Here is an 18,290-nt window from a genome sequence, read left to right on the forward strand (position 1 = left end):
TCTGGTGCTTCATGCTTGTGGCAGTGTCCTTTATTTGATGTAAGATGTTGTACATAACTTACTGTACATGATGTCCCAATACACCGTGTAATTACAACCAGCTGACACCAGTGTGTGTGAGGGAGGGGGAATATGACTAGCAAATTCCCAGAAAGTCTTTTGCACTTGCAAAATGCTGCTGCACACCATCATCTTGTTGTGAGGTGCAGCAACAAAAGGAACACGATTTCGTACAATCACAATGAGTCATTGCAACGCGGACACCGCACGCGATATTTACATGTAGTGGCACAATCAAATGGTAACAGATCGTCCGATAAATAATTTTTTTTTTTACCAAATAGACAACGATTAACAGACATTAACAGAGCCAATGAGATTCAGTGCCATGAGTTAGAGCAGCCCTTTTACAGCTGCTGGTAGGGGTGCAAAAAGGAATTATAGCCTAGCACACGATGCACTACATTGCGTACCTTACAAAATAAACTGCTCAACGAAAGCACGGAAGAAAGCTTGAATTGCGAGTGCCTCGTAACCATCATATGGTCCACTGTGCCTACGATCGATAAACTCTGTGATAAAAGAATCTCTTGGAGTAGATGGAAGCTGTGGTACAACATTGAGAAGCTTCGTCGAGGCATGACTCATGATGACTGAAACAGAGAATAGATTAGCCATCAGTGCCACAGTCCTGCATAATTCCCCTGAAGTCCCGCCGGGAGTGGGCCCCCAGCAGTGAAAAGCCGAAGCCCAGAAGAATCATAGCAGTGGGTGTAAATGGCAGGCGTGTAGTCTATGTGAGAGAAAAATTCTTCGTAGGTGTCATCCTTATGGACCCAGCCACGGTTTGCTTTGAGGGCACAGTATTTTCCAGGTGTGGTTCTGTCGAGGTACTTGAGTGCTCGAAGATCAAAAAACAACACTGCACCAATGCCCGTTCCAATTGTAAGCAGATCGTCCGAGAAGCTCAAAGAGCGGACGCTACATCCAGTGCACTTCGATGGCACCTTATAAACCGATCGAAATGTTCCAGAGTCCAGAAAGGTAATGTATGACTTTGATCCAATGGCATACATATTTCTTTGTGGTTGTTGTGCAAGGCAAACGTTTTCCTGTGAGTAAGACAGCTTGTGAGAAGCTTTCCACTTAAAGGTTCGGACATCCCACTGATGAAGGAACGCGTTTAGTGAGAGCGCAACCAGTTCAGAGTTACGTTGGCTGTACAGAAGAGCACGGACTTTTTCAGCATTTCTGCATGGTCGTACCATCAGTGGAGACAAGTGTCCGTAGTTTATGGGATTGGGATTTTGATCCCGTACCCGCCACAGGGCCAGCGTCGTGTCGCGCGACCCAGTGACAAAAAACTCATCATCAATCCAAGCGAGGTCGAAGATCCAATCCTTGTGTGCACCTTCTCCAACACAAACTGGGTCTAACGTTGGTAGACTGTACACTGCTGCGTCATTTGAGTTCAAAGCTCCTGTAGCGAGCAGCGTTCGAGATGGGTTGATCTGTAATGAGTGAATTCCACACGGATTTTCGGGTGGGTGACTAAATGGGCTGCTTTGCAAACTGGGGATCTGGTAAAGCTTCTGTGTGTATAAGTCGAGCACCATAAGTTTGTTACACTTCGTACCAAACGCGATTTGGTTATCGGTCAACCACGTCGAGCAGAATATCTTGTTCAAGCGGCCCAGCTTGATTTCGTGCTCGCGGTGAAGACCATTCCGTAGCAAATGTCTGATTCCGTAAGAATTGTTCACCTTGAGTTGTTGCAATCGATGTAAGCCCAGTTCCCTAGCGCTAGCGTATTCCACGAAGCTTTTGGATGTCCGTTTTGGGGCATACATGACACTCGAGTAGCATAGTAAATACTGCAGCCTTTTCGGGTCACTGATAACCGAAGGGTCCATTCCTGTCACAATTCTTTGCCACACTCTACCAACGTCATTTTCATCATCTGTGCGGTATCCATTGATTGCTGGCTTTCTTACGTGAGCCATAACTTTACAAAATCACCGCACAGAAATGACACTACAGCATCTACACCACCACCAGCTGGCTTCCACTCTCAGGGGGAAAATAAAAAAATACATAGCTAACAGCTAGACATTCGACGGATTCCCCCTCATTGTTGCCGGACCGCACAGGAGGATATTCCCTAGGAGGTACATAGGCACATAACATACATACGTTACCTTGGGGGTTGGGAGGGGAGGCACTTGAAAAGTTTTGAGAAGATACTCTTCAATTGTCCTACGAAAGTGCGTAAGTTTAGCATTCATGGCAACGAAATTTGCAAGAAATTTCAGTTCGGAAGCAATTCTTCCGAAATTTTCGCTAAATGTTTTTCTCGCAGGTTTTCATCTGCATCCGCGTCTACGGAACAGCAGACAACGCGGAACTTTTTCCGCGTCTCGGAAAGAATATATGATGTCAGAATAAATTACCGCGTTTTAAGACAGTCGTTACAATTATTTTCAAAAATGAGCAGTGATTTGAGCACTTTTTTTTCAATAAAAATCACAAAAAATGCAAGTACCTCTCAGTGTCTTGGGGGTAGACCTGTGCGCCGATGCCACTTTGACCGGCGGCGGCGTAAAGCCGGTTTCGCCACCGGCGGCGTCAGCGGCGCGAGGGCTAAACGCGTAAGCCGTCCACAAGCGTACGCAAGCGCTGGTGGCCCGCGAGGTGTATACTGTCTAGACTATATACAGTCGAAGGCACATCCTAAAAAGGTTCCACTTTTTATTTGAAAAAAAAAAAAAAAAAGTCTAACCGTAACAAATTTATCACAAACAATAGGTCTACCTCGATCACGTTTTGACTAGAACAAGCTGTGAAAGCCCGTACTCTGTGCACAGTAGCATATCTTTGCACACACGTTGTACCCTCAGAGGGAATTTTTACAGAGGGCATAGCTGTCATGCACAAAAAACAAACCGGCCAGCGGGGGGATGAGGGCCAACGGCCCCCTTGCCCCCCCCCTTCGCGATGCCCATGGGGATCAACCTAATACTATCACGAATGAATGAAAACAACAATAATAATAATGACAGTATAAGAGCCACAAAGCTCGAGCGTTTTCTACACGTCTCCTTTTACCAATGTTTTGCATTCGTTCAGCAACGGTGAGAATATTTTCATGTACCAACATACTCACTTATCGAGGGTCTTATCTCCATCCTTCTCTTTTGCGTTTGTCAGGCACTCGTCGCAGAAGAAATCAGAGCCAATCTTGCGCTTCTTGTCATCGTCTTGCAAAAATAAGGTGCCAGAGTAACGCCACACCGCGCTCGTTTTAAATGCACTTGAGTTCTTATCAACAGAGAACAACGACACGTGCTTCAAAAACGGAGATCCAGTTTCTGATGCCATGACAGTTCAATACTCGCGAGGCCAAGACCGGCAGAAGTGCGTGAAACCACTTTGAGCTTCCCGCTCCGACGCGGAACCGATCGGAACACGGAACGCGCGCGGGATATCGGGGCTCCGGGGTGGCGCCAGCGCACGGAGAAATGGCGGCGGCGCGGCGCGGCGGAGCACAGGTCCACTTGGGGAGACTCTTTTCGGCTGTAGTTCGAGACACAGGCTCCGCCTCATGGCGTGCTTAAAAAAAAAACTCTTGGAGTTTTTTTAGGGTAAAAAATCGAGGGACCCTTTTCGGTACAAATTTTGCGCTAAAATTAAAGCGCAGTTCGTGAATACGATCTATGCGTAATTTCAGCTCGATTTGAACGCTTTTATTTTATTGCCAAAAAACGGCAAAACGGTAAGCCTCTTGGGGTTTTTTTAAGGTAAAAAATCGAGTGTCCTTTTTTGGTACAAATTTTGCGCTAAAATTAGAGCGCAATTCGTGTCGAGTATCTATGCGTAATTTCAGCTCGATTTGAACGCTTTTATTTTACAGCCAAAAATGGGGAAAAAGGTAAGCCTCTTGGGGGTTTTTAATGTAAAAAATCGAGGGTCCTTTTTCGGCACAAATTTTGCGCTAAAATTAAAAGCGCAGTCCGTACCGAGTATCTATGCGCGATTTCAGCTCGATTTGAACGCTTTTATTTTAATGCCAGAAATGGGAAAAAAGGTAAGCCTAACCTCTTGGGGTTTTTTAAGGTAAAAAATCGAGGGTCCTTTTTCGGTACAAATTTTGCGCTTAAATTAAAGCGCAGTTCTTGCCGAGTACCTATACGTAATTTCAGCTCGATTTGAACGCTTTTATTTTATAGCCAAAAATGGGAAAAAAGGGAAGCTTAACCTCTTGGGGTTTCTTAAGGTAAAAAATCGAGTGTCGTTTTTCGGTGCAAATTTTGCGCTTAAATTAAAGCGCAGTTCTTGCCCAGTATCTATGTGTAATTTCAGCTCGATTTGAACGCTTTTATTTTATTGCCAAAAATGGAAAAAAGTAAGCCTAACCTCTTGTGGTTTTTTTAAGGTAAAAAATCGAGGGTCCTTTTTCGGTACAAATTTTGCGCTAAAATTAAAGCGCAGTTCGTGCCGAGTATCTCTGCGTAATTTCAGCTCGATTTGAACGCTTTTATTTTATTGCCAAAAATGGGAAAAAAGGTAAGCCTAACCTCTTGTGGTTTTTTAAGGTAAAAAATCGAGGGTCCTTTTCCGGTACAAATTTTGCGCTAAACTTAAAGCGCAGTTCGTGCCGAGTAGCTATGCATAATTTCAGCTCGATTTGAACGCTTTTATTTTATTGCCAAAAATGGGGAAAAGGTAAGCCTCTTGGGGGTTTTTAATGTAAAAAATCGAGGGTGCTTTTTCGGTACAAATTTTGCACTAAAATTAAAAGCGCAGTCCGTACCGAGTATCTATGTACGATTTCAGCTCGATTTGAACGCTTTTATTTTAATGCCAGAAATGGGAAAAAAGGGAAGCCTAACCTCTTGGGGATTTTTAAGGTAAAAAGTCGAGGGTCCTTTTTCGGTACAAATTTTGCGCATAAATTAAAGCGCAGTTCGTGCCGAGTATCTATGCGTAATTTCAGCTCGATTTGAACGCTTTTATTTTATTGCCAAAAATGGGGAAAAGGTAAGCCTAACCTCTTGGAAGTTTTTTAAGGTAAAAAATCGAGGGTCCTTTTTCGGTACAAATTTTGCGCTAAAATTAAAGCACAGTTCGTGCCGAGCAGCTATGCGTAATTTCAGCTCGATTTGAACGCTTTTATTTTATTGCCAAAAATGGGAAAAAAGGTAAGCCTAACCTCTTGGGGTTTTTTTAAGGTAAAAAGTCGAGGGTCCTTTTTTGGTACACATTTTGCGCATAAATTAAAAGCGCAGTTCGTCCCGAGTATCTCTGTGTAATTTCGGCTCGATTTGGGCGCATTTATTTTGTTGCCAAAAATGGGGAAAATGTAGGCCTCTTGGGGGTTTTTAATGTAAAAAATCGAGCGTCCTTTTTCGGTACAAATTTTGCGCATAAATTACAAGCGCAGTCCGTACCGCGTATCTATGCGTAATTTCAGCTCGATTTGAACGCTTTTATTTTATTGCCAAAAATGGGAAAAAAGGTAAGCCTAACCTCTTGGGAGTTTTTTAAGGTAAAAAATCGAGGGTCCTTTTTCGGTACAAATTTTGCGCATAAATTAAAAGCGCAGTCCGTACCGAGTATCTCTGCGTAATTTCAGCTCGATTTGAACGCTTTTATTTTATTGCCAAAATTGGGAAAAAAGGTAAGCTTAACCTCTTGGGGTTTCTTAAGGTAAAAAATCGAGTGTCGTTTTTCGGTGCAAATTTTGCGCTTAAATTAAAGCGCAGTTCTTGCCCAGTATCTATGTGTAATTTCAGCTCGATTTGAACGCTTTTATTTTATTGCCAAAAATGGAAAAAAGTAAGCCTAACCTCTTGTGGTTTTTTTAAGGTAAAAAATCGAGGGTCCTTTTTCGGTACAAATTTTGCGTTAAAATTAAATCGCAGTTCGTGCCGAGTATCTCTGCGTAATATCAGCTCGATTTGAGCGCTTTTATTTTATTGCCAAAAATGGGAAAAAAGGTAAGCCTAACCTCATGGGAGTTTTTTAAGGTAAAAAATCGAGGGTCCTTTTTCGGTGCAAATTTTGCGCATAAATTAAAAGCGCAGTCCGTACCGAGTATCTCTGTGATATTTCAGCTCGATTTGGGCGCTTTTATTTTGTTGCCAAAAATGGGGAAAATGTAGGCCTCTTGGGGGTTTTTAATGTAAAAAATCGAGGGTCCTTTTTCGGTACAAATTTTGCGCATAAATTAAAAGCGCAGTCCGTACCGCGTATCTATGCGTAATTTCAGCTCGATTTGAACGCTTTTATTTTATTGCCAAAAATGGGAAAAAGGTAAGCCTAACCTCATGGGAGTTTTTTAAGGTAAAAAATCGAGGGTCCTTTTTCGGTACAAATTTTGCGCATAAATTAAAAGCGCAGTCCGTGCCGAGTATCTCTGCGTAATTTCAGCTCGATTTGAACGCTTTTATTTTATTGCCAAAATTGGGAAAAAAGGTAAGCTTAACCTCTTGGGGTTTCTTAAGGTAAAAAATCGAGTGTCGTTTTTCGGTGCAAATTTTGCGCTTAAATTAAAGCCCAGTTCTTGCCCAGTATCTATGTGTAATTTCAGCTCGATTTGAACGCTTTTATTCTATTGCATAAAATGGAAAAAGTAAGCCTAACCTCTTGTGGTTTTTTAAGGTAAAAAATCGAGGGTCCTTTTTCGGTACAAATTTTGCGCTAAAATTAAAGCGCAGTTCGTGCCGAGTATCTCTGCGTAATATCAGCTCGATTTGAGTGCTTTTATTTTGTTGCCAAAAACGGGGAAAAGGTAAGCCTCTTGGGGGTTTTTTAATGTAAAAAATCGAGGGTCCTTTTTCGGTACAAATTTTGCGCTAAAATTAAAGCGCAGTTCGTGCCGAGTAGCTATGCGTAATTTCAGCTCGATTTGAACGCTTTTATTTTATTGCCAAAAATGGAAAAAAAGTAAGCCTAACCTCTTGTTGTTTTTTAAAGTAAAAAATCGAGGTCCTTTTTTGGTACATATTTTGCGCATAAATTAAAAGCGCAGTTCGTACCGAGTATCTCTGTGTAATTTCAGCTCGATTTGGGCGCTTTTATTTTGTTGCCAAAAATGGGGAAAATGTAGGCCTCTTGGGGGTTTTTAATGTAAAAAATCGAGGGTCCTTTTTCGGTACAAATTTTGCGCATAAATTAAAAGCGCAGTCCGTACGAAGTATCTCTGCGTAATTTCAGCTCGAATTGAACGCTTTTATTTTATTGCCAAAATTGGGAAAAAAGGTAAGCCTAACCCCTTTGGGTTTCTTAAGGTAAAAAATCGAGTGTCGTTTTTCGGTACAACTTTTGCGCTTAAATTAAAGCGCAGTTCTTGCCCAGCATGTATGCGTAATTTCAGCTCGAGTTGAACGCTTTTATTTTATTGCCAAAAATGGAAAAAAAGTAAGCCTAAGCTCTTGGGGTTTTTTTAAGATAAAAAGTCGAGGGTCCTTTTTTGGTACAAATTTTGCGCTTAAATTAAAGCGCAGTTCTTGCCCAGTATGTATGCGTAATTTCAGCTCGAGTTGAACGCTTTTATTTTATTGCCAAAAATGGAAAAAAAGTAGGCCTAACCTCTTGGGGTTTTTTAAGGTAAAAAATCGAGGGTCCTTTTTCGGTACAAATTTTGCGCTTAAATTAAAGCGCAGTTCTTGCCGAGTACCTATACGTAATTTCAGCTCGATTTGAACGCTTTTATTTTATTGCCAAAAATGGGAAAAAAGATAAGCCTAACCTCTTGTGGTTTTTTTAAGGTAAAAAATCGAGGGTCCCTTTCCGGTTCAAATTTTGCGCTTAAATTAAAGCGCAGTTCTTGCCGAGGACCTATACGTAATTTCAGCTCGATTTGAACGCTTTTATTTTATTGCCAAAAATGGAAAAAAAGTAAGCCTAACCTCTTGGGGTTTTTTTAAGGTAAAAAGTCGAGGGTCCTTTTTTGGTACACATTTTGCGCATAAATTAAAAGCGCAGTTCGTACCGAGTATCTCTGTGTAATTTCAGCTCGATTTGGGCGCTTTTATTTTGTTGCCAAAAATGGGGAAAATGTAGGCCTCTTGGGGGTTTTTAATGTAAAAAATCGAGGGTCCTTTTTCGGTACAAATTTTGCGCATAAATTAAAGCGCAGTTCTTGCCGAGTACCTATACGTAATTTCAGCTCGATTTGAACGCTTTTATTTTATTGCCAAAAATGGGAAAAAAGGTAAGCCTAACCTCTTGTTGTTTTTTAAGGTAAAAAATCGAGGTCCTTTTCCGGTACAAATTTTGCGCTGAAATTAAAGCGCAGTTCTTGCCGAGTACCTATACGTAATTTCAGCTCGATTTGAACGCTTTTATTTTATAGCCAAAAATGGGAAAAAAGGTAAGCCTAACCTCTTGGGAGTTTTTTAAGGTAAAAAATCGAGGGTCCTTTTTCGGTGCAAATTTTGCGCATAAATTAAAAGCGCAGTCCGTACCGAGTATCTATGCGTAATTTCAGCTCGATTTGAACGCTTTTATTTTATTGCCAAAAATGGAAAAAAGTAAGCCTAACCTCTTCGAAGTTTTTTAAGGTAAAAAATCGAGGGTCCTTTTTCGGTACAAATTTTGCGCTAAAATTAAAGCGCAGTTCGTGCCGAGTATCTCTGCGTAATATCAGCTCGATTTGAGCGCTTTTATTTTGTTGCCAAAAACGGGAAAAAGGTAAGCCTCTGGGGGTTTTTTAATGTAAAAAATCGAGGGTCCTTTTTCGGTACAAATTTTGCGCTAAAATTAAAGCGCATTTCGTGCTGAGTAGCTATGCGTAATTTCAGCTCGATTTGAACGCTTTTATTTTATTGGCAAAAATGGGAAAAAAGGTAAGCCTAACCTCTTGTGGTTTTTTAAGGTAAAAAATCGAAGTCCTTTTCCGGTACAAATTTTGCGCTTAAATTAAAGCGCAGTTCTTGTCGAGTACCTATACGTAATTTCAGCTCGATTTGAACGCTTTTATTTTATAGCCAAAAATGGGAAAAAGGGAAGCCTAACCTCTTGGGAGTTTTTTAAGGTAAAAAATCGAGGGTCCTTTTTCGGTACAAATTTTGCGCATAAATTAAAAGCGCAGTCCGTACCGAGTATCTCTCCGTAATTTCAGCTCGATTTGAACGCTTTTATTTGATTGCCAAAATTGGGAAAAAAGGTAAGCCTAACCTCTTGGGGTTTCTTAAGGTCAAAAATCGAGCGTCGTTTTTCGGTACAAATTTTGCGCTTAAATTAAAGCGCATTTCGTGCCGAGTAGCTATGCGTAATTTCAGCTCGATTTGAACGCTTTTATTTTATTGGCAAAAATGGGAAAAAAGGTAAGCCTAACCTCTTGTGGTTTTTTAAGGTAAAAAATCGAGGTCCTTTTCCGGTACAAATTTTGCGCTTAAATTAAAGCGCAGTTCTTGCCGAGTACCTATACGTAATTTCAGCTCGATTTGAACGCTTTTATTTTATAGCCAAAAATGTTGAAAAGGGAAGCCTAACCTCTTGGGAGTTTTTTAAGGTAAAAAATCGAGGGTCCTTTTTCGGTACAAATTTTGCGCATAAATTAAAAGCGCAGTCCGTACCGAGTATCTCTCCGTAATTTCAGCTCGATTTGAACGCTTTTATTTGATTGCCAAAATTGGGAAAAAAGGTAAGCCTAACCTCTTGGGGTTTCTTAAGGTAAAAAATCGAGCGTCGTTTTTCGGTACAAATTTTGCGCTTAAATTAAAGCGCAGTTCTTGCCCAGTATGTATGCGTAATTTCAGCTCGAGTTGAACGCTTTTATTTTATTGCCAAAAATGGAAAAAAAGTAAGCCTAAGCTCTTGGGGTTTTTTTAAGGTAAAAAGTCGAGGGTGCTTTTTTGGTACAAATTTTGCGCTTAAATTAAAGCGCAGTTCTTGCCCAGTATGTATGCGTAATTTCAGCTCGAGTTGAACGCTTTTATTTTATTGCCAAAAATGGAAAAAAAGTAGGCCTAACCTCTTGGGGTTTTTTAAGGTAAAAAGTCGAGGGTCCTTTTTCGGTACAAATTTTGCGCATAAATTAAAGCGCAGTTCGTGCCGAGTATCTATGCGTAATTTCAGCTCGATTTGAACGCTTTTATTTTATTGCCAAAAATGGGGAAAAGGTAAGCCTAACCTCTTGGAAGTTTTTTAAGGCAAAAAATCGAGGGTCCTTTTTCGGTACAAATTTTGCGCATAAATTAAAAGCGCAGTCCGTACCGAGTATCTCTGCGTAATTTCAGCTCGATTTGAACGCTTTTATTTTATTGCCAAAATTGGGAAAAAAGGTAAGCCTAACTTCTTGGGGTTTCTTAAGGTAAAAAATCGAGTGTCGTTTTTCGGTGCAAATTTTGCGCTTAAATTAAAGCGCAGTTCTTGCCCAGTATCTATGGGTAATTTCAGCTCGATTTGAACGCTTTTATTTTATTGCCAAAAATGGAAAAAAAGTAAGCCTAACCTCTTGGGGTTTTTTTAAGGTAAAAAATCGAGGGTCCCTTTCCGGTACAAATTTTGCGCTTAAATTAAAGCGCAGTTCTTGCCGAGTACCTATACGTAATTTCAGCTCGATTTGAACGCTTTTATTTTATTGCCAAAAATGGAAAAAAAGTAAGCCTAACCTCTTGGGTTTTTTTTAAGGTAAAAAGTCGAGGGTCCTTTTTTGGTACACATTTTGCGCATAAATTAAAAGCACAGTTCGTACCGAGTATCTCTGTGTAATTTCAGCTCGATTTGGGCGCTTTTATTTTGTTGCCAAAAATGGGGAAAATGTAGGCCTCTTGGGGGTTTTTAATGTAAAAAATCGAGGGTCCTTTTTCGGTACAAATTTTGCGCATAAATTAAAGCGCAGTTCTTGCCGAGTACCTATACGTAATTTCAGCTCGATTTGAACGCTTTTATTTTATTGCCAAAAATGGGAAAAAAGGTAAGCCTAACCTCTTGTGGTTTTTTTAAGGTAAAAAATCGAGGGTCCTTTTCCGGTACAAATTTTGCGCTTAAATTAAAGCGCAGTTCTTGCTGAGTACCTATACGTAATTTCAGCTCGATTTGAACGCTTTTATTTTATTGCCAAAAATGGAAAAAAAGTAAGCCTAACCTCTTGGGGTTTTTTTAAGGTAAAAAGTCGAGGGTCCTTTTTTGGTACACATCTTGCGCATAAATTAAAAGCGCAGTTCGTACCGAGTATCTCTGTGTAATTTCAGCTCGATTTGGGCGCTTTTATTTTGTTGCCAAAAATGGGGAAAATGTAGGCCTCTTGGGGGTTTTTAATGTAAAAAATCGAGCGTCCTTTTTCGGTACAAATTTTGCGCATAAATTAAAAGCGCAGTCCGTACCGCGTATCTATGCGTAATTTCAGCTCGATTTGAACGCTTTTATTTTATTGCCAAAAATGGGAAAAAAGGTAAGCCTAACCTCATGGGAGTTTTTTAAGGTAAAAAATCGAGGGTCCTTTTTCGGTACAAATTTTGCGCATCAATTAAAAGCGCAGTCCGTGCCGAGTATCTCTGCGTAATTTCAGCTCGATTTGAACGCTTTTATTTTATTGCCAAAATTGGGAAAAAAGGTAAGCTTAACCTCTTGGGGTTTCTTAAGGTAAAAAATCGAGTGTCGTTTTTCGGTGCAAATTTTGCGCTTAAATTAAAGCGCAGTTCTTGCCCAGTATCTCTGCGTAATATCAGCTCGATTTGAGTGCTTTTATTTTGTTGCCAAAAACGGGGAAAAGGTAAGCCTCTTGGGGGTTTTTTAATGTAAAAAATCGAGGGTCCTTTTTCGGTACAAATTTTGCGCTAAAATTAAAGCGCAGTTCGTGCCGAGTAGCTATGCGTAATTTCAGCTCGATTTAAACGCTTTTATTTTATTGCCAAAAATGGGAAAAAAGGTAAGCCTAACCTCTTGTGGTTTTTTTAAGGTAAAAAATCGAGGTCCTTTTCCGGTACCAATTTTGCGCTTAAATTAAAGCGCAGTTCTTGCCGAGTACCTATACGTAATTTCAGCTCGATTTGAACGCTTTTATTTTATAGCCAAAAATGGGAAAAAGGGAAGCCTAACCTCTTGGGTTTTTTTTAAGGTAAAAAGTCGAGGGTCCTTTTTTGGTACACATTTTGCGCATAAATTAAAAGCGCAGTCCGTACCGAGTATCTCTCCGTAATTTCAGCTCGATTTGAACGCTTTTATTTGATTGCCAAAATTGGGAAAAAAGGTAAGCCTAACCTCTTGGGGTTTCTTAAGGTAAAAAATCGAGCGTCGTTTTTCGGTACAAATTTTGCGCTTAAATTAAAGCGCAGTTCTTGCCCAGTATGTATGCGTAATTTCAGCTCGAGTTGAACGCTTTTATTCTATTGCCAAAAATGGAAAAAAAGTAAGCCTAAGCTCTTGTTTTTTTTTAAGGTAAAAAGTGGAGGGTGCTTTTTTGGTACAAATTTTGCGCTTAAATTAAAGCGCAGTTCTTGCCCAGTATGTATGCGTAATTTCAGCTCGAGTTGAACGCTTTTATTTTATTGCCAAAAATGGCAAAAAAGTAGGCCTAACCTCTTGGGGTTTCTTAAGGTAAAAAATCGAGTGTCGTTTTTCGGTACAAATTTTGCGCTTAAATTAAAGCGCAGTTCGTGCCGAGTATCTATGCGTAATTTCAGCTCGATTTGAACGCTTTTATTTTATTGCCAAAAATGGAAAAAAAGTAAGCCTAACCTCTTGGAAGTTTTTTAAGGTAAAAAGTCGAGGGTCCTTTTTTGGTACAAATTTTGCGCATAAATTAAAAGCGCAGTTCGTGCCGAGTATCTCTGCGTAATATCAGCTCGATTTGAACGCTTTTATTTTATTGCCAAAATTGGGAAAAAAGGTAAGCCTTGGGAGTTTTTTAAGGTAAAAAATCGAGGGTCGTTTTTCGGTGGAAATTTTGCGCATAAATTAAAAGCGCAGTCCGTACCGAGTATCTATGCGTAATTTCAGCTCGATTTGAACGCTTTTATTTTATTGCCAGAAATGGGGAAAAGGTAAGCCTCTTGGGGTTTTTTAAGGTAAAAAATCGAGGGTCCTTTTTCGGTACAAATTTTGCGCTTAAATTAAAGCGCAGTTCTTGCCGAGTACCTATACGTAATTTCAGCTCGATTTGAACGCTTTTATTTTATTCCCAAAAATGGGAAAAAAGGTAAGCCTAACCTCATGGGAGTTTTTTAAGGTAAAAAATCGAGGGTCCTTTTTCGGTACAAATTTTGCGCATAAATTAAAACCGCAGTCCGTGCCGAGTATCTCTGCGTAATTTCAGCTCGATTTGGGCGCTTTTATTTTGTTGCCAAAAATGGGGAAAATGTAGGCCTCTTGGGGGTTTTTAATGTAAAAAATCGAGGGTCCTTTTTCGGTACAAATTTTGCGCATAAATTAAAAGCGCAGTCCGTACCGCGTATCTATGCGTAATTGCAGCTCGATTTGAACGCTTTTATTTGATTGCCAAAAATGGGAAAAAAGGTAAGCCTAACCTCATGGGAGGAAGGGAGTTGCCTCAAGACAGAAGCCGCCGATATTTCGAACAGAGACTGTTCTTCTTCTGGGCACCGTCCTCATCATTGGCATGGTATTTAAAGGGTTAGGTGTGACGTGTTTAAAGGTTCATGCGAATTGTGGGTCAACAGCCCGGAGGGAAGAAAGGTTCCGTACGGCGGCTTCTGTCCTGAGGCAACTCCCTTCCTACATTCTACCGGTTCGCTGGATTTCTACCCAACCTCATGGGGGTTTTTTAAGGCAAAAAGTCGAGGGTCCTTTTTCGCTACAAATTTTGCGCTTAAATTAAAGCGCAGTTCTTGCCCAGTATCTATGCGTAATTTCAGCTCGATTTGAACGCTTTTATTTTATAGCCAAAAATGGGAAAAAAGGTAAGCCTAACCTCTTGGGAGTTTTTTAAGGTAAAAAATCGAGGGTCCTTTTTCGGTACAAACTTTGCGCATAAATTAAAAGCGCAGTCCGTACCGAGTATCTATGCGTAATTTCAGCTCGATTTGAACGCTTTTATTTATTGCCAAAAATGAAAAAAAAAGGTAAGCCTAACCTCTTGGGAGTTTTTTAAGGTAAAAAATCGAGTGTCGTTTTTCGGTACAAATTTTGCGCATAAATTAAAAGCGCAGTCCGTACCGAGTATCTATGCGTAATATCAGCTCGATTTGAACGCTTTTATTTTATTGCCAAAATTGGGAAAAAAGTAAGCCTAACCTCTTGGGGTTTTTCTAAGGCAAAAAGTCGAGGGTCCTTTTTCGCTACAAATTTTGCGCTTAAATTAAAGCGCAGTTCTTGCCGAGTACCTATACATAATTTCAGCTCGATTTGAACGCTTTTATTTTATAGTCAAAAATGGGAAAAAAGGTAAGCCTAACCTCTTGGGAGTTTTTTAAGGTAAAAAATCGAGGGTCCTTTTTCGGTACAAATTTTGCGCATAAATTAAAAGCGCAGTCCGTACCGCGTATCTATGCGTAATTTCAGCTCGATTTGAACGCTTTTATTTTATTGCCAAAAATGGGAAAAAGGTAAGCCTAACCTCATGGGAGTTTTTTAAGGTAAAAAATCGAGGGTCCTTTTTCGGTACAAATTTTGCGCATAAATTAAAAGCGCAGTCCGTACCGAGTATCTCTGCGTAATTTCAGCTCGATATGAACGCTTTTATTTCATTGCCAAAATTGGGAAAAAAGGTAAGCCTAACCTCTTGGGGTTTCTTAGGGGAAAAAATCGAGTGTCGTTTTTCGGTGCAAATTTTGCGCTTAAATTAAAGCGCAGTTCTTGCCCAGTATCTATGGGTAATTTCAGCTCGATTTGAACGCTTTTATTTTATTGCCAAAAATGGAAAAAAAGTAAGCCTAACCTCTTGGGGTTTTTTTAAGGTAAAAAGTCGAGGGTCCTTTTTTGGTACAAATTTTGCGCTAAAATTAGAGCGCAGTTCGTGCCGAGTATCTCTGCGTAATATCAGCTCGATTTGAACGCTTTTATTTTATTGCCAGAAATGGGAAAAAAGGTAAGCCTAACCTCTTGGGAGTTTTTTAAGGTAAAAAATCGAGGGTCCTTTTTCGGTGCAAATTTTGCGCATAAATTAAAAGCGCAGTCCGTACCGAGTATCTGTGCGTAATTTCAGCTCGATTTGAACGCTTTTATTTGATTGCCAAAATTGGGAAAAAAGGTAAGCCTAACCTCTTGGGGTTTCTTAAGGTAAAAAATCGAGCGTCGTTTTTCGGTACAAATTTTGCGTTTAAATTAAAGCGCAGTTCGTGCCGAGCAGCTATGCGTAATTTCAGCTCGATTTGAACGCTTTTATTTTATTGCCAAAAATGGGAAAAAAGGTAAACCTAACCTCTTGGGAGTTTTTTAAGGTAAAAAATCGAGGGTCCTTTTTCGGTACAAATTTTGCGCATAAATTAAAAGCGCAGTCCGTGCCGAGTATCTCTGCGTAATTTCAGCTCGATCTGAACGCTTTTATTTTATTGCCAAAAATGGAAAAAAGTAAGCCTAACCTCTTGGAAGTTTTTTAAGGTAAAAAATCGAGGGTCCTTTTTCGGTACAAATTTTGCGCTAAAATTAAAGCCCAGTTCGTGCCGAGTATCTCTGCGTAATATCAGCTCGATTTGAGCGCTTTTATTTTATTGCCAAAAATGGGGAAAAGGTAAGCCTCTTGGGGGTTTTTAATGTAAAAAATCGAGGGTCCTTTTTCGGTACAAATTTTGCGCATAAATTAAAAGCGCAGTCCGTACCGAGTATCTATGCGTAATTTCAGCTCGATTTGAACGCTTTTATTTATTGCCAAAAATGAAAAAAAAGGTAAGCCTAACCTCTTGGGAGTTTTTTAAGGTAAAAAATCGAGTGTCGTTTTTCGGTACAAATTTTGCGCATAAATTAAAAGCGCAGTCCGTACCGAGTATCTATGCGTAATATCAGCTCGATTTGAACGCTTTTATTTTATTGCCAAAATTGGGAAAAAAGTAAGCCTAACCTCTTGGGGTTTTTCTAAGGCAAAAAGTCGAGGGTCCTTTTTCGCTACAAATTTTGCGCTTAAATTAAAGCGCAGTTCTTGCCCAGTATCTATGCGTAATTTCAGCTCGATTTGAACGCTTTTATTTTATAGCCAAAAATGGGAAAAAAGGTAAGCCTAACCTCTTGGGAGTTTTTTAAGGTAAAAAATCGAGGGTCCTTTTTCGGTACAAATTTTGCGCATAAATTAAAAGCGCAGTCCGTACCGAGTATCTATGCGTAATTTCAGCTCGATTTGAACGCTTTTATTTATTGCCAAAAATGAAAAAAAAGGTAAGCCTAACCTCTTGGGAGTTTTTTAAGGTAAAAAATCGAGTGTCGTTTTTCGGTACAAATTTTGCGCATAAATTAAAAGCGCAGTCCGTACCGAGTATCTATGCGTAATATCAGCTCGATTTGAACGCTTTTATTTTATTGCCAAAATTGGGAAAAAAGTAAGCCTAACCTCTTGGGGTTTTTCTAAGGCAAAAAGTCGAGGGTCGTTTTTCGCTACAAATTTTGCGCTTAAATTAAAGCGCAGTTCTTGCCGAGTACCTATACATAATTTCAGCTCGATTTGAACGCTTTTATTTTATAGTCAAAAATGGGAAAAAAGGTAAGCCTAACCTCTTGGGAGTTTTTTAAGGTAAAAAATCGAGGGTCCTTTTTCGGTACAAATTTTGCGCATAAATTAAAAGCGCAGTCCGTACCGAGTATCTATGCGTAATTTCAGCTCGATTTGAACGCTTTTATTTTATAGCCAAAAATGGGAAAAAAGGTAAGCCTAACCTCTTGGGAGTTTTTTAAGGTAAAAAATCGAGGGTCCTTTTCGGTACAAATTTTGCGCATAAATTAAAAGCGCAGTCCGTACCGAGTATCTCTGCGTAATTTCAGCTCGATATGAACGCTTTTATTTCATTGCCAAAATTGGGAAAAAAGGTAAGCCTAACCTCTTGGGGTTTCTTAAGGGAAAAAATTGAGTGTCGTTTTTCGGTACAAATTTTGCGCTTAAATTAAAGCGCAGTTCTTGCCCAGTATCTATGCGGAATTTCAGCTCGATTTGAACGCTTTTATTTTATTGCCAAAAATGGAAAAAAAAAGTAAGCCTAACCTCTTGGGGCTTTTTTGAGGTAAAAAGTCGAGGGTCCTTTTTTGGTACAAACTTTGCGCATAAATTAAAAGCGCAGTTCGTACCGAGTATCTCTGTGTTATTTCAGCTCGATTTGAACGCTTTTATTTTATTGCCAGAAACGGGAAAAAAAGGTAAGCCTAATCTCTTGGGGGTTTTTTAAGGTAAAAAAACGAGTGTCCTTTTTCGGTACAAATTTTGCGCTTTGCCGGCGCTTTTTCGGTACAAATTTTGCGCTTAAATTGAAGCGCAGTTCGTGCCGAGTATCTATGCGTAATTTCAGCTCGATTTGAAAGCTTTTATTTTTTTGCCAAAAATTGGAAAAAAGTTGCCAAAAACTTCTGCGAAATTTTGCGATTCACCTACTTCTTTCTGCATAGGCACTGTTCCACTGTAGGAGTGGAGACGCAGGTGCCTTTTACTTTCTTGCTTTTCCTTGTTGCAGAACAAAGAATCCTTTGTACTTTATTTTTATAATAATACATGTTAATGGAGCTATGGCACGCTTCTGGCGCCTTGTCCTTCATGTGTAGTAGTCAACGGGGTATTCACGACTCCAGCGAAGCCGCAGCCACCTAGCGGTGGAAGTAGCAACCCTCGAGTCCAGGTTCGGCGTGCGCCACCTATAGTTCGCTGGAGAGGCGCTTGGGGATTGGGCTACCCTGCAGGCTAACCTAGAACAGGCTAACTGCACCCTCCCGCAAACATGATCCCCCTTGACTCCTCCTGACTTCTAAGCAGAAAGCCCTCTTGAGTTTCCACCACAATTTATGGCCAAAAGGACGACCTGAAAATATTGACCGAAGACAAGGTTATCCTTGCATTATTCAAAAAAAAAAAAAAAAAAGATAAAAAAATAGTTTCCCTGAGGGTGCTATAATTACGCACAGTTACTAAGCTGCAAAATATCCTCTTCCTTCTCCAGTAATATTTGGAGTGTGCTGTCACTTGGCTTCATCTGCCCATGCTACAAGACAAAGCAGCAGCAAGACAATCAGGTCTTTGTCAATTTTGTGCGCATCCTTGTTTCCATGGCGTTGTCAAGACTGAACACCGACCGAACACTGGCGCATGTGGAGAAAGAGACCAGCTGCTTTTATGCACTTCTTGTTCCATATCAGCATCCGACGCAGACACAGAAACATCCGCTGGTGGCGCATCTGATGACACAGCTGGTAGC

The 18,290-nt window shown here is 40.1% G+C and overlaps 1 protein-coding gene across 1 annotated transcript; it reads right to left on the reverse strand.

Annotated features, from left to right (window-relative positions):
* Nucleotides 1-12: 12 nt before the first annotated feature.
* Nucleotides 13-2,142, reverse strand: LOC135399282 (DDB1- and CUL4-associated factor 12 homolog). Its single transcript, XM_064631119.1, has one exon. The coding sequence runs from the start codon at nucleotides 2,001-2,003 to the stop codon at nucleotides 678-680; it is 1,326 nt and encodes a 441-aa protein (XP_064487189.1). The 5' UTR covers nucleotides 2,004-2,142; the 3' UTR covers nucleotides 13-677.
* Nucleotides 2,143-18,290: the final 16,148 nt, after the last annotated feature.

The sequence above is a fragment of the Ornithodoros turicata genome, chromosome 6 (genome assembly GCF_037126465.1).
Source record: "Ornithodoros turicata isolate Travis chromosome 6, ASM3712646v1, whole genome shotgun sequence".
NCBI lineage: Eukaryota > Metazoa > Arthropoda > Arachnida > Ixodida > Argasidae > Ornithodoros > Ornithodoros turicata.